Source organism: Taudactylus pleione, unplaced genomic scaffold, assembly GCF_031769625.1.
Source record: "Taudactylus pleione unplaced genomic scaffold, aTauple2 ptg001352l, whole genome shotgun sequence".
In the NCBI taxonomy this organism is placed as follows: Eukaryota; Metazoa; Chordata; class Amphibia; order Anura; family Myobatrachidae; genus Taudactylus; species Taudactylus pleione.
In genome coordinates, this window is record NW_028285752.1 from 737,968 (window position 1) to 751,216 (window position 13,249).

Here is a 13,249-nt window from a genome sequence, read left to right on the forward strand (position 1 = left end):
CAGTATGAGGGGTGCAGGGTGTATTGGGGTACAGTATAAGGGTGCACTGGGTATTGGGGTACAGTATGAGGGTGCAAGGTGTATTGGGGTACAGTATAAGGGTGCACTGGGTATTGGGGTACGGTATGAGGGTGCACTGTGTATTGGGGTACAGACAGTATGAGGGTGCACTGTGTATTGGGGTACAGACAGTATGAGGGGTGCTGGGTGTACCTGGGAGGGTTGCCATGGTGATAGCGGCCTCCGTTGCTGTGCTGATGACGGGAGAGGCCCGGCCCCGGCCTGTAGTGACGCCTCCTCCCAGCGCTGGATCCAGGAGGATTCCCGGCCACCTCCCCCTTCCCTCCGCGGCCCGGGACATGCTGCGCCCCGGGGGGAGCTCCGCCTGGCTGCCCGGTCTGCAGGGAGGGGAGAGCGGACTCTGATACACGGATCCCGGGATCTCCCCAAACCGCCAGCCCGGGGATCGCAGGGAGGAGGCCGGAGGCCGCAGCGGACATGGCCGGGAACTGCAGCAGCTTCAGCCCGGGCACCGGGGAGATCATCCAGCTGAACGTAGGGGGAACCAGGTGCTGTATAACCCGGGGTGCAAGCTCCTCCATTATCATGACCCCTGTATTACACCAAAGTTACCCCTGTATTACACTATAGTCACCCCTGTATTACACTATAGTCACCCCTGTATTACACCATAGTCACCCCTGTATTACACCATAGTCACCCCTGTATTACACTATAGTCACCCCTGTATTACACTATAGTCACCCCTGTATTACACTATAGTCACCCCTGTATTACACCATAGTCACCCCTGTATTACACTATAGTCACCCCTGTATTACACCATAGTCACCCCTGTATTACACTATAGTCACCCCTGTATTACACCATAGTCACCCCTGTATTACACCATAGTCACCCCTGTATTACACTATAGTCACCCCTGTATTACACCATAATCACCCCTTATTACACCATAGTCACCCCTGTATTACACTATAGTCACCCCTGTATTACACTATAGTCACCCCTGTATTACACCATAGTCACCCCTGTATTACACCATAGTCACCCCTGTATTACACTATAGTCACCCCTGTATTACACTATAGTCACCCCTGTATTACACTATAGTCACCCCTGTATTACACTATAGTCACCCCTGTATTACACCATAGTCACCCCTGTATTACACCATAGTCACCCCTGTATTACACTATAGTCACCCCTGTATTACACTATAGTCACCCCTGTATTACACTATAGTCACCCCTGTATTACACCATAGTCACCCCTGTATTACACTATAGTCACCCCTGTATTACACCATAGTCACCCCTGTATTACACTATAGTCACCCCTGTATTACACCATAGTCACCCCTGTATTACACCATAGTCACCCCTGTATTACACCATAGTCACCCCTGTATTACACTATAGTCACCCCTGTATTACACCATAATCACCCCTTATTACACCATAGTCACCCCTGTATTACACTATAGTCACCCCTGTATTACACTATAGTCACCCCTGTATTACACCATAGTCACCCCTGTATTACACCATAGTCACCCCTGTATTATACTATAGTCACCCCTGTATTACACCATAGTCACCCCTGTATTACACCATAGTCACCCCTGTATTACACCATAATCACCCCTGTATTACACCATAGTCACCCCTGTATTACACTATAGTCACCCCTGTATTACACCATAGTCACCCCTGTATTACACCATAGTCACCCGTGTATTACACTATAGTCACCCCTGTATTACACTATAGTCACCCCTGTATTACACCATAGTCACTCCTGTATTACACTATAGTTACCCCTGTATTACACTATAGTCACCCCTGTATTACACCATAGTCACCCCTGTATTACACCATAGTCACCCCTGTATTACACCATAGTCACCCCTGTATTACACCATAGTCACCCCTGTATTACACTATAGTCACCCCTGTATTACACCATAGTCACCCCTGTATTACACCATAGTCACCCGTGTATTACACTATAGTCACCCCTGTATTACACCATAGTCACTCTTGTATTACACTATAGTCAACCCTGTATTACACTATAGTCACCCCTGTATTACACCATAGTCACCCCTGTATTACACCATAGTCACCCCTGTATTACACTATAGTCACCCCTGTATTACACCATAGTCACCCCTGTATTACACCATAGTCACCCCTGTATTACACCATAGTCACCCCTGTATTACACCATAGTCACCAGTGTATTACACTATAGTCACCCCTGTATTACACTATAGTCACCCCTGTATTACACTATAGTCACCCCTGTATTACACTATAGTCTCCCCTGTATTACACCATAGTCACCCCTGTATTACACTATAGTCACCCATGTATTACACCATAATCACCCCTTATTACACTAGAATCACCCCTGTATTACACTAGAATCACCCCTGTATTACACTATAGTCACCCCTGTATTACACTATAATCACCCCTGTATTACACCATAATCACTCCTGTATTACACCATAATCACTCCTGTATTACACTATAATCACCCCTGTATTACACTATAATTACCCCTGTATTACACTATAGTCACCCCTGTATTACACTATAATCACCCCTGTATTACACCATAATCACTCCTGTATTACACTATAATCACCCCTGTATTACACTATAATTACCCCTGTATTACAACATAGTCACCCCTGTATTACACTATAATCACCCCTGTATTACACTATAATCACCTCTGTATTACACTATAATCACCCCTGTATTACACTATAGTCACCCCTGTCACACACTATAATCACCCCTGTCACACACTATAATCACCCCTGTCACACACTATAATCACCCCTGTATTACACTATAGTCACCCCTGTATTTCACCATAGTTACCCCTGTATACACCATAGTTACCCCAGTATTACACTATAATCACACCTGTATTACACCATTGTCACCCCTGTATTACACCGTAGTCACCCCTGTATTACACCGTAGTCACCCCTGTATTATACTATAGTCATCCCTGTATTACACCATAATAATCCCTGTATTACACTATAATAATCCCTGTATTAAACCATAGTCACCCCTGTATTACACCATAATCACCTCTGTATTACACCATAATCACCCCTGTATTACACGGTAGTGACTCCTATATTAAACCATAATCACCCCTGTATTACACTATAGTCACCCCTGTATTACACTATAATCACCCCAATATTACACTGTAGTCACCCCTGTATTACACTACCACCCCCTGTATTACACTGTAACATCTGTATTACATTATAATAATCCCTGTATTACATTCACTCTTATATTGCACTATCATTCCCTGTATTATGCTATTACCTCTGTATTACACTATAATAATCTCTGTATTACACCATAGTCACTCCTGTATTTCACCACAGTTACCCCTGTATTTCACCACAGTTACCCCTGTATTACACTGTAATAACCCCTGTATTACACTATAGTCACCACGTATTACTCTATAGTCACCCCTGTATTACACTATAGTCACCCCTGTATTACACTATAGTCACCCCTTTATTACACTATAATCACACCTGTATTACACTATAGTCACCCCTATATTACACTATAGTCACCCCTATATTACACTATAGTCACCCCTGTATTACACTATAATCACACATGTATTACACTATAATCACACCTGTATTACACTATAATCAACCCTGTATTACACTATAATCACCCCAATACTACACTATAATCACCCCTTTATTACACTATAGTCACCCCTTTATTACACTATAATCACACCTGTATTACACTATAGTCACCCCTATATTACACTGTCACCCCTGTATTAAACTATAGTCACCCCTATATTACACTGTCACCCCTGTATTACACTATTATCACACCTGTATTACACTGTCACTAATATATTCCACTATCACCCCCTGTATTACACTGTCACATCTGTATTACACTATAATAATCCCTGTATTACATTCACTCTTACATTGCACTATCATTCCCTGTATTACACTATTACACTATAATAATCCCTGTATTACACTGTCACCCCTATATTACACTTTTACCCCCTGTATTACAGTCACATCTGTATTACACTATAATAGCCCCTCTATTACATTGTCACATCTGTATTACACTATAATAATCCCTGTATTTCACTCACTCTTATATTGCACTATCATTCCTGTATTACACTATTACCTCTGTATTACACTATAATAATCCCTGTATTACACTGTCACCCATATATTACACTATCACTCCATGTATTACACTGCACATCTGAATAATACACTATCACCCATATATTACAATATCACTCCTGTATTATACGGTTGCCCCTACATTACACTATAATTACCCCTGTATTGCACTGTAACAATATATGACACTTTAATAAACCTTGTATTACACTATCACATATATTATATCTCCCCTGTATTACATGATCTCATTACACCCCTGTATTGTATTATCACCCCCTGTATTGTATTATCACCCCCTGTATTGTATTATCACCCCCTGTATTGTATTATCACCCCCTGTATTGTATTATCACCCCCTGTATTGTATTATAACCCCCTGTATTGTATTATAACCCCCTGTATTGTATTATAACCCCCTGTATTGTATTATAACCCCTGTATTACATTATAACCCCTGTATTGCCTGGTGACAGGACTGAGGACCCTGAATTGTCATATATAATAACACTTCATTGTTTTTATTGTTCCTTCCAATGTTGTTGTTGTTCTTATGTATATGAAAGTGTTGGGCAGTATATATGTAATTAGGCATAGCACCAGTGACCATGGCCCAGCCCTTAGCTGTGCTTTCCCAATGTGCAGAATGGTTATATAGCGTAACGCTATTCAGCGATATTACATGCGCACAGTGCTGAGGGGCACGCGGTGTGCGTTCTGGTTATATAGCGTAACGCTATTCAGCGATATTACATGCGCACAGTGCTGAGGGGCACGCGGTGTGCGTTCTGGTTATATAGCGTGACGCTATTCAGCAATATTACATGCGCACAGTGCTGAGGGGCACGCTGTGTGCGTTCTGGTTATATAGCGTAACGCTATTCAGCAATATTACATGCGCACAGTGCTGAGGGGCACACGGTGTGTGTTCTGGTTATATAGCGTAACGCTATTCAGCAATATTACATGCGCACAGTGCTGAGGGGCACGCGGTGTGCGTTCTGGTTATATAGCGTAACGCTATTCAGCGATATTACATGCGCCCAGTGCTGAGGGGCACGCGGTGTGCGTTCTGGTTATATAGCGTAACGCTATTCAGCGATATTACATGCGCACAGTGCTGAGGGGCACGCGGTGTGCGTTCTGGTTATATAGCGTAACGCTATTCAGCGATATTACATGCGCCCAGTGCTGAGGGGCACGCGGTGTGCGTTCTGGTTATATAGCGTAACGCTATTCAGCGATATTACATGCGCACAGTGCTGAGGGGCACGCGGTGTGCGTTCTGGTTATATAGCGTAACGCTATTCAGCGATATTACATGCGCACAGTGCTGAGGGGCACGCGGTGTGCGTTCTGGTTATATAGCGTATCGCTATTCAGCGATATTACATGCGCCCAGTGCTGAGGGGCACGCGGTGTGCGTTCTGGTTATATAGCGTAACGCTATTCAGCGATATTACATGCGCCCAGTGCTGAGGGGCACGCGGTGTGCGTTCTGGTTATCCTTTATTCATCGTAGGGACATAGGAGTCTTTCATCACCTGTTACACAACATTCTCATTCCTGGCGCTGTGCAGGGTCTATCTGAGCTCATGTGCCCGAAATATTGTGGAATGTTTTCAAATAATTCGGATAAGTCGCATATTTCTCATTCTTTCATAATAAGTTGGCAATGTCTGATTGTTCACAGTTTGTGTGCGTGTATGTATATATATAATATATGTATATATATATATATTTCACAGTGGCTGAAGTATTAAGTTTTATTATGTGATGTCGTCCAAATCCATCCAGTGAAAGACGCAGGAAAAGCTCCCTGTGTCAACATTTTTCCCAGCGCACTCCACCGTGAAGTCCGACCGGGACCCCAACCACCCCATTAGGCACCCCAAACCAATTTCATCCAAATCCATCCAGTGTAAGGCCCAGAACAGTCTCCCGGGTAAAAGTTCTGCCCAGCGTACACAAACGGGAGGTCCAACTGGGACCCTAACCCCCCTAGTATCTCTTCTGGGATCCAATGTTAGCACTTTGTGAAGTTTTTGTCCAAATCCATCCAGTAGAAGGTTCAGAACAGGCTCCCGGGGGTCAAAGTTCTGCCCAGCGTACACCAACGGGAGGTCCGAACAGGATCTAACCCCCCTAAAACCTGGCCAGGGTCCAACTGGACCACTTTGCGTTAGTTCCATCCCAATCGGTGCAGGAATGTCCGAATATATAACCGGACGGACAAACCAATGAATTTCATATATAAGATTTGTCGCCTTGTCGCTATGTGGTCTAATAGCTGTTACTTTGTTGATAACTATGTTCTAATTACTGACACAAGGCCGTGGTTGGTTAACCTACATTTCACACATGTATTAGGTGCACCCTGAAGAATATGTATCCAATACATAGAAACATTGGTTCATCAGCTACTGCCTTGAGTGTCACCTGGCTCTAAATAGACATATAGAGCCATATTCAATTAGAGGCGAAGTTTTCGCCTGTCCGACTGTTCGCTTCATTCGCCTGTTTCAGAGGCGAATTTATTCCGTGCTCGTCCCCGCTTTTCGCCTAATTCAATTTCAAAACAGGCGAACACGGAAATAGGCGAATACGGAACAGGTGAAAAGTACTCAAAGAATTGGGGAAATCAGTCTGTACCCCAGAAAAAGACGCTCTAACATAGGGAATCAATATAAATGTGTACTAATAGCCCTAATAAAGCTATTTTGTGTACTTAAGTTGTGTAAATTGCTTGCTATTAGCGTTTCTGTAAAAGTGGTGAAGAATAAAGCTGTAGTTTTTGGTGAAAATAAGAATTCCTGTCAAATTTGGGGTGCTTGAAAATAGGTGCTAGCATGTTTTTATGTCTCTAAAGTGAACTTTTAAAAAACGTGAAAAATCCACCTGCTGCATGCACCTGCAATCCCCAAAACACCTTTGTGGACCCCCAAGAAGTCTTTTTTGCTACTTTTAATGTTTATCCCCCCACTTTTTAAATTTACACCCCAAAAATTATATGTCTTTTTTGGGGTGTTCTTAGGTTTTAGTTTCTGTTTTTTTTTGCGTATTTGTCCTTTGGGGGGCTGTCCCAAGGGGTCTGAGTTGTTTCCCCATGTTTGCACCCCAAAATAAAGATTTTGCATTTCTTTTCACCAGCTATTGATTGGAGAATCATTTTTGGAGAATTGTTTCCACTTAGGCGAAATTGTCCTGGAATTGAATTCGGCGAATTTTTTTTTAGGCGAATTTTTCACAAAAAAACAGGCGAATATGGCTTTTCACCTCTAATTGAATTCCCCTCATATTATTTATTTCTTTATTTTCTGACACCAGATTTGAAACCACAACTACAGACTATGTATTAACACGTTTCCAACCCAGGACCCTTTCACACTGCCGCTCCAACCCGGGTTATGCTTGGGTCGGCACCGCTCACGGGCGGACCCAGGTCTTCCGGCGTTGCAGTGGACCCTTGAAAATTATGTCCTCTCCAAGCGCCACTGAAGCCGGCCAATCGGCAGCATGCGTCACAATGACCCGGGTCGCGCCGTTTACACTGCAGGATGACACGGGAACGACCCATACTCAACCCTGCAAGCTAGCCGCGTTGGTTCCCCAGGTCACTCGACCCGGGTTCCTGACAAAAATCCCGGGTTGATGCCCGTTCAGGTGCAAAAACCCGGAATATTCATGTCCGTGTAAAAGGGGTGTATGAGGCTTGTGGTTCTGTCGCTCACACTCTAGGCTGACGAACTTTGCAACATTAAATATAGCTTTTACATTTTAAACCAGAAATCTATTACACACCATAAGTGGATCCTGTTACAGAGAACTTATATATATTAATGATCATGGATCACTGCGTAGGAATGGCCGGGCGCTGCGTATGTGCTTCTTCATAAAACAGATGATGGTCACGGACAAGATAAAGTTGGGCAGGATTGTGCGCCATCAGTAGTCAGTCCGGTTCTGCACAGGGATCCGCGATCTCTATTCCAGCATCCGTCACTCTCCCCCGTGTCTCCTAAACAAGCCAGATGTGTGTCGTTGTCCCTGGCAGAGGTGGGAACCATGTATTTACATTTAAAGCAGCAGGAATATGCAAATGCTAGTCCCCATGTGTACTAGTGCGCACCGGGCAGTGCCAGCCCTGAGATGCCCGCTGTCACTTGCTGTGGGCAGTGCAACTCTGCCGGTGGTTTCAAACACCAGTACATTCAGCACCCACTTATGCACCAGCCTGTAGTTGGCGCAGTGTCTCCTACTGAAGTCCGGGTAAACATGGCCTCTGTGGCTGCGGATCTGCGTTTGTAGACCTAGCCACATTGGCTGACACGCTGGTGAGACGGCCTTCATTTGTATTTACTTCAGGCCACCGCCCAGGGAACGCCCACGGTTTTGCCCTGTCCAATCTGATACCAGTGCAACAGTGGATTCCGCATACACTATGGGGAACCCATGTGCCATAGAATGTGAGGTAGCAAATAATCGCTGAACTGCGCAAATATCGGCATTGCGTCCTCCTCTAAGGCTCTCGGGGTCACATAAAGGTGCGTCTGAACACACACAATGGGCACGATTCTTACACCGATTCTATTCAACGCGAAGTGAATAGCACCGAGAATCAGCTCCCGGAGCTATTTAATTCACTTGCGCTGCTAAGCCCGGCTAAGGATTTTTTCTCGCATCCCTCCGGGGATGTGAGCAGAAATCCGACAAAAGTCCAGGCGCGATGCTGCTTTCTGTCCTTAGCGCCGGGATAACAGCATCGCGTCGGGAAGTTTAGTTGGAGAATGCCCGTTCTCACACCTAAACACCCTGTCTAAGGCGCGAGAACGAGCCTTCTCCAACCTAACTTCGCGCAGCTTTGAATAACTTCGGGAGCTCATTCCCGGCGCTATTCATTCGCGGTTAATTGAATCGTGCCCAATGTTCCCATGCAGATGTGACTTCCCTGCTCCTTCCGCTGACTTTTAGAGTAGATCTGCTGAGGAGCAGGTTGTCAGCCATTGGCCATCAGCGGCTTCGCCCGAAAGCTTTAAAACAGCAATAGAAATAAATGCTAAACCGTCCTGGGTAAGCCTTTGTCCTGGCTAAGCCTTTGTCCTGGCTAAGCCTTTGTCCTGGGTAAGCCTTTGTCCTGGGTAAGCCTTTGTCCTGGCTAAGCCTTTGTCCTGGCTAAGCCTTTGTCCTGGCTAAGCCTTTGTCCTGGGTAAGCCTTTGTCCTGGCTAAGCCTTTGTCCTGGGTAAGCCTTTGTCCTGGGTAAGCCTTTGTCCTGGGTAAGCCTTGTCCTGGGTAAGCCTTTGTCCTGGGTAAGCCTTTGTCCTGGGTAAGCCTTTGTCCTGGGTAAGCCTTTGTTCTGGGTAAGGTAAAAGCTGCCGATGACCGGCCATGTTGACAGCCCGGTCCTTAGTAAATCTACCCCTTAGCGGCTGCCGCCAGCAAAAGCTGCACGCTTATCGCTGCTGTGAATATTCGGACGGTCTGATTGGCCACAGGTCGCTACATCCCGGGAACACTTTAAAATTTGAGGCTCAGGACAAACATAAAAACGATCGCAAAAAAAAACGCGCCCTGCCCCGACCCAAACGCATTAAAGAAGAAGATGAGAAAAGTGTATAAAGACTACAATATACATAAGTCCTAAAGCTGTAAGAGTACACATATATATCACATATATATACCCGCGACGGCATCTGACGCCCTCAGGGGCCGCAAATTATCTTTAATCGTAGTGATATGTGAAAATAATCATTTTAATTACATAAAGAGGCCACTTGTCATAAAATGCGTCAGCTGCCCCCATATCCCATAAGTGTGCACCACAAATCCCCTTCCCCACATTATCCCGCCCATCCCTCACTGGCTGCCCACATAATGACCACTAGACAATCCTACCCTGTTAGTCAGTCAGTGTGTAGGGTCACCGGGCTGCTGAGGTGTCGCCCGTCCATGCTTTAGGTGTTCTGCATAGAACACACGTACTACTTACTACATGACGCTGTAATGACATATTTTCCTCTGTCTGGCAGATACACTATGTACACAAGGTGGTTCCATACTTACCATCGCACACCATTCTAGCACCCTGCACCTGTTACAGCCCGTGCAGTACCTCTCTCCTGCCTGGCGTGTGGCGCTCTCTGTTCTGGTGCTTCTAGCACACCTAGCTGATGTAACAAACTGCCGAGATACAGACCACTGTGTGCTAGAAGCACCAGAGCACAGAGCGACACTCCACGTAGGAAAGAGGAACTACATGGGGTGTGACAGGTGCAGGTTTCTAGAATCAACACTATGGGCAAAATTTACTAGGCGGCGGGTTCTAATCCCCGGCGGTTTGGCGGTGGTTTTGCTATCCGCAGATTTACTAAGGCCAGAACCGCAGCCAAAACAAATTTTAGAATATAATAGAACAGGGCTGTCATTTAGAAACCGCTATCAAACCCGCCACTTAGTAAATTTTGCCCTTTGTTTGTATCAGGAGGACAATGCCACTTGTCATGTTTCCACGGCGATGCTGGATTGGTATACAGAGAATCCGGTAACCCGGATGGACTGACCAGCTCAGAGTCCAGATCTTACCCCCACTGAGAACCTCTGGGACGAATTGGAACGACGGGTGTGTTCTAGGTCGACGAGTGCATTGTAGGCCGACTCGCCCTTCCTCAGTGTCACAGTTGGTCACTCTACGTAAGGCGGAATGGCAGAACATACCGCCTGCTGCTGCCCAGGAACTTGTGGCCAGTTTGCCAAGAAGGGTGTCTGCAGTAATCACTGCACCTGGTGACCTACACAGTACTGACCTCACTATAACATCTCACTACACGTGGTGACCTACACAGTACTGACCTCACTATAACATCTCACTGCACGTGGTGACCTACACAGTACTGACCTCACTATAACATCTCACTGCACGTGGTGACCTACACAGTACTGCCGTCACTATGACATCTCACTGCACGTGGTGACCTACACAGTACTGACGTCACTATGACATCTCACTGCACGTGGTGACCTACACAGTACTGACGTCACTATAACATCTCACTGCACATGGTGACCTACATAGTACTGACATCACTATAACATCTCACTGCACGTGGTGACCTACACAGTACTGACGTCACTATAACATCTCACTGCACGTGGTGACCTACACAGTACTAACATCACTATAACATCTCACTGCACGTGGTGACCTACACAGTACTGACATCACTATAACATCTCACTGCACGTGGTGACCTACACAGTACTGACGTCACTATAACATCTAACTGCACGTGGTGACCTACACAGTACTGACATCACTATAACATCTCACTGCACGTGGTGACCTACACAGTACTGACGTCACTATAACATCTCACTGCACGTGGTGACCTACACAGTACTGACGTCACTATAACATCTCACTGCACGTGGTGACCTACACAGTACTGACGTCACTATAACATCTCACTACACGTGGTGACCTACACAGTACTGACCTCACTATAACATCTCACTGCACGTGGTGACCTACACAGTACTGACGTCACTATAACATCTCACTGCACGTGGTGACCTACACAGTACTGACGTCACTAACATCTCACTGCACGTGGTGACCTACACAGTACTGACCTCACTATAACATCTCACTGCACGTGGTGACCTACACAGTACTGACCTCACTATAATATCTCACTGCAGTTGGTGACCTACACAGTACTGACGTCACTATAACATCTCACTGCACGTGGTGACCTACACAGTACTGACCTCACTATAACATCTCACTGCACGTGGTGACCTACACAGTACTGACGTCACTATAACATATCACTGCACGTGGTGACCTACACAGTACTGACGTCACTATAACATCTCACTGCACGTGGTGACCTACACAGTACTGACATCACTATAACATCTCACTGCACGTGGTGACCTACACAGTACTGACGTCACTATAACATCTCACTGCACGTGGTGACCTACACAGTACTGACGTCACTAACATCTCACTGCACGTGGTGACCTACACAGTACTGACCTCACTATAACATCTCACTGCACGTGGTGACCTACACAATACTGACATCACTATAACATCTCACTGCACGTGGTGACCTACACAATACTGACATCACTATAACATCTCACTGCACGTGGTGACCTACACAGTACTGACGTCACTATAACATCTCACTGCACATGGTGACCTACATAGTACTGACATCACTATAACATCTCACTGCACGTGGTGACCTACACAGTACTGACATCACTAAAATCTCACTGCACGTGGTGACCTACACAGTACTGACCTCACTACAACATCTCACTGCACGTGGTGACCTACATAGTACTGACCTCACTATAACATCTCACTGCACGTGGTGACCTACACAGTACTGACGTCACTATAACATCTCACTGAACGTGGTGACCTACACAGTACTGACATCACTATAACATCTCACTGCACGTGGTGACCTACACAGTACTGACGTCACTATAACATCTCACTGCACGTGGTGACCTACACAGTACTGACGTCACTATAACATCTCACTGCACGTGGTGACCTACACAGTACTGACGTCACTATAACATCTCACTGCACGTGGTGACCTACACAGTACTGACGTCACTATAACATCTCACTGCACGTGGTGACCTACACAGTACTGACCTCACTATAACATCTCACTGCACATGGTGACCTACACAGTACTGACCTCACTATAACATCTCACTGCACATGGTGACCTACACAGTACTGACCTCACTATAACATCTCACTGCACGTGGTGACCTACACAGTACTGACCTCACTATAACATCTCACTGCACGTGGTGACCTACATAGCACTGACCTCACTATAACATCTCACTGCACGTGGTGACCTACACAGTACTGACCTCACTATAACATCTCACTGCACGTGGTGACCTACACAGTACTGACGTCACTATAACATCTCACTGCACGTGGTGACCTACACAGT

At 45.7% G+C, this 13,249-nt stretch overlaps 1 protein-coding gene across 1 annotated transcript in view; it reads left to right on the plus strand.

Annotated features, from left to right (window-relative positions):
• The first annotated feature begins 291 nt into the window (after window positions 1-291).
• LOC148443015 (BTB/POZ domain-containing protein KCTD3-like) overlaps window positions 292-13,249 on the plus strand; it is a 119,127-nt gene continuing 106,169 nt past the window's right edge. The window contains 1 exon segment of the mRNA XM_088463387.1: window positions 292-569. Coding sequence (XP_088319513.1) covers window positions 499-569 — 71 coding nt within the window. The 5' untranslated portion in view covers window positions 292-498.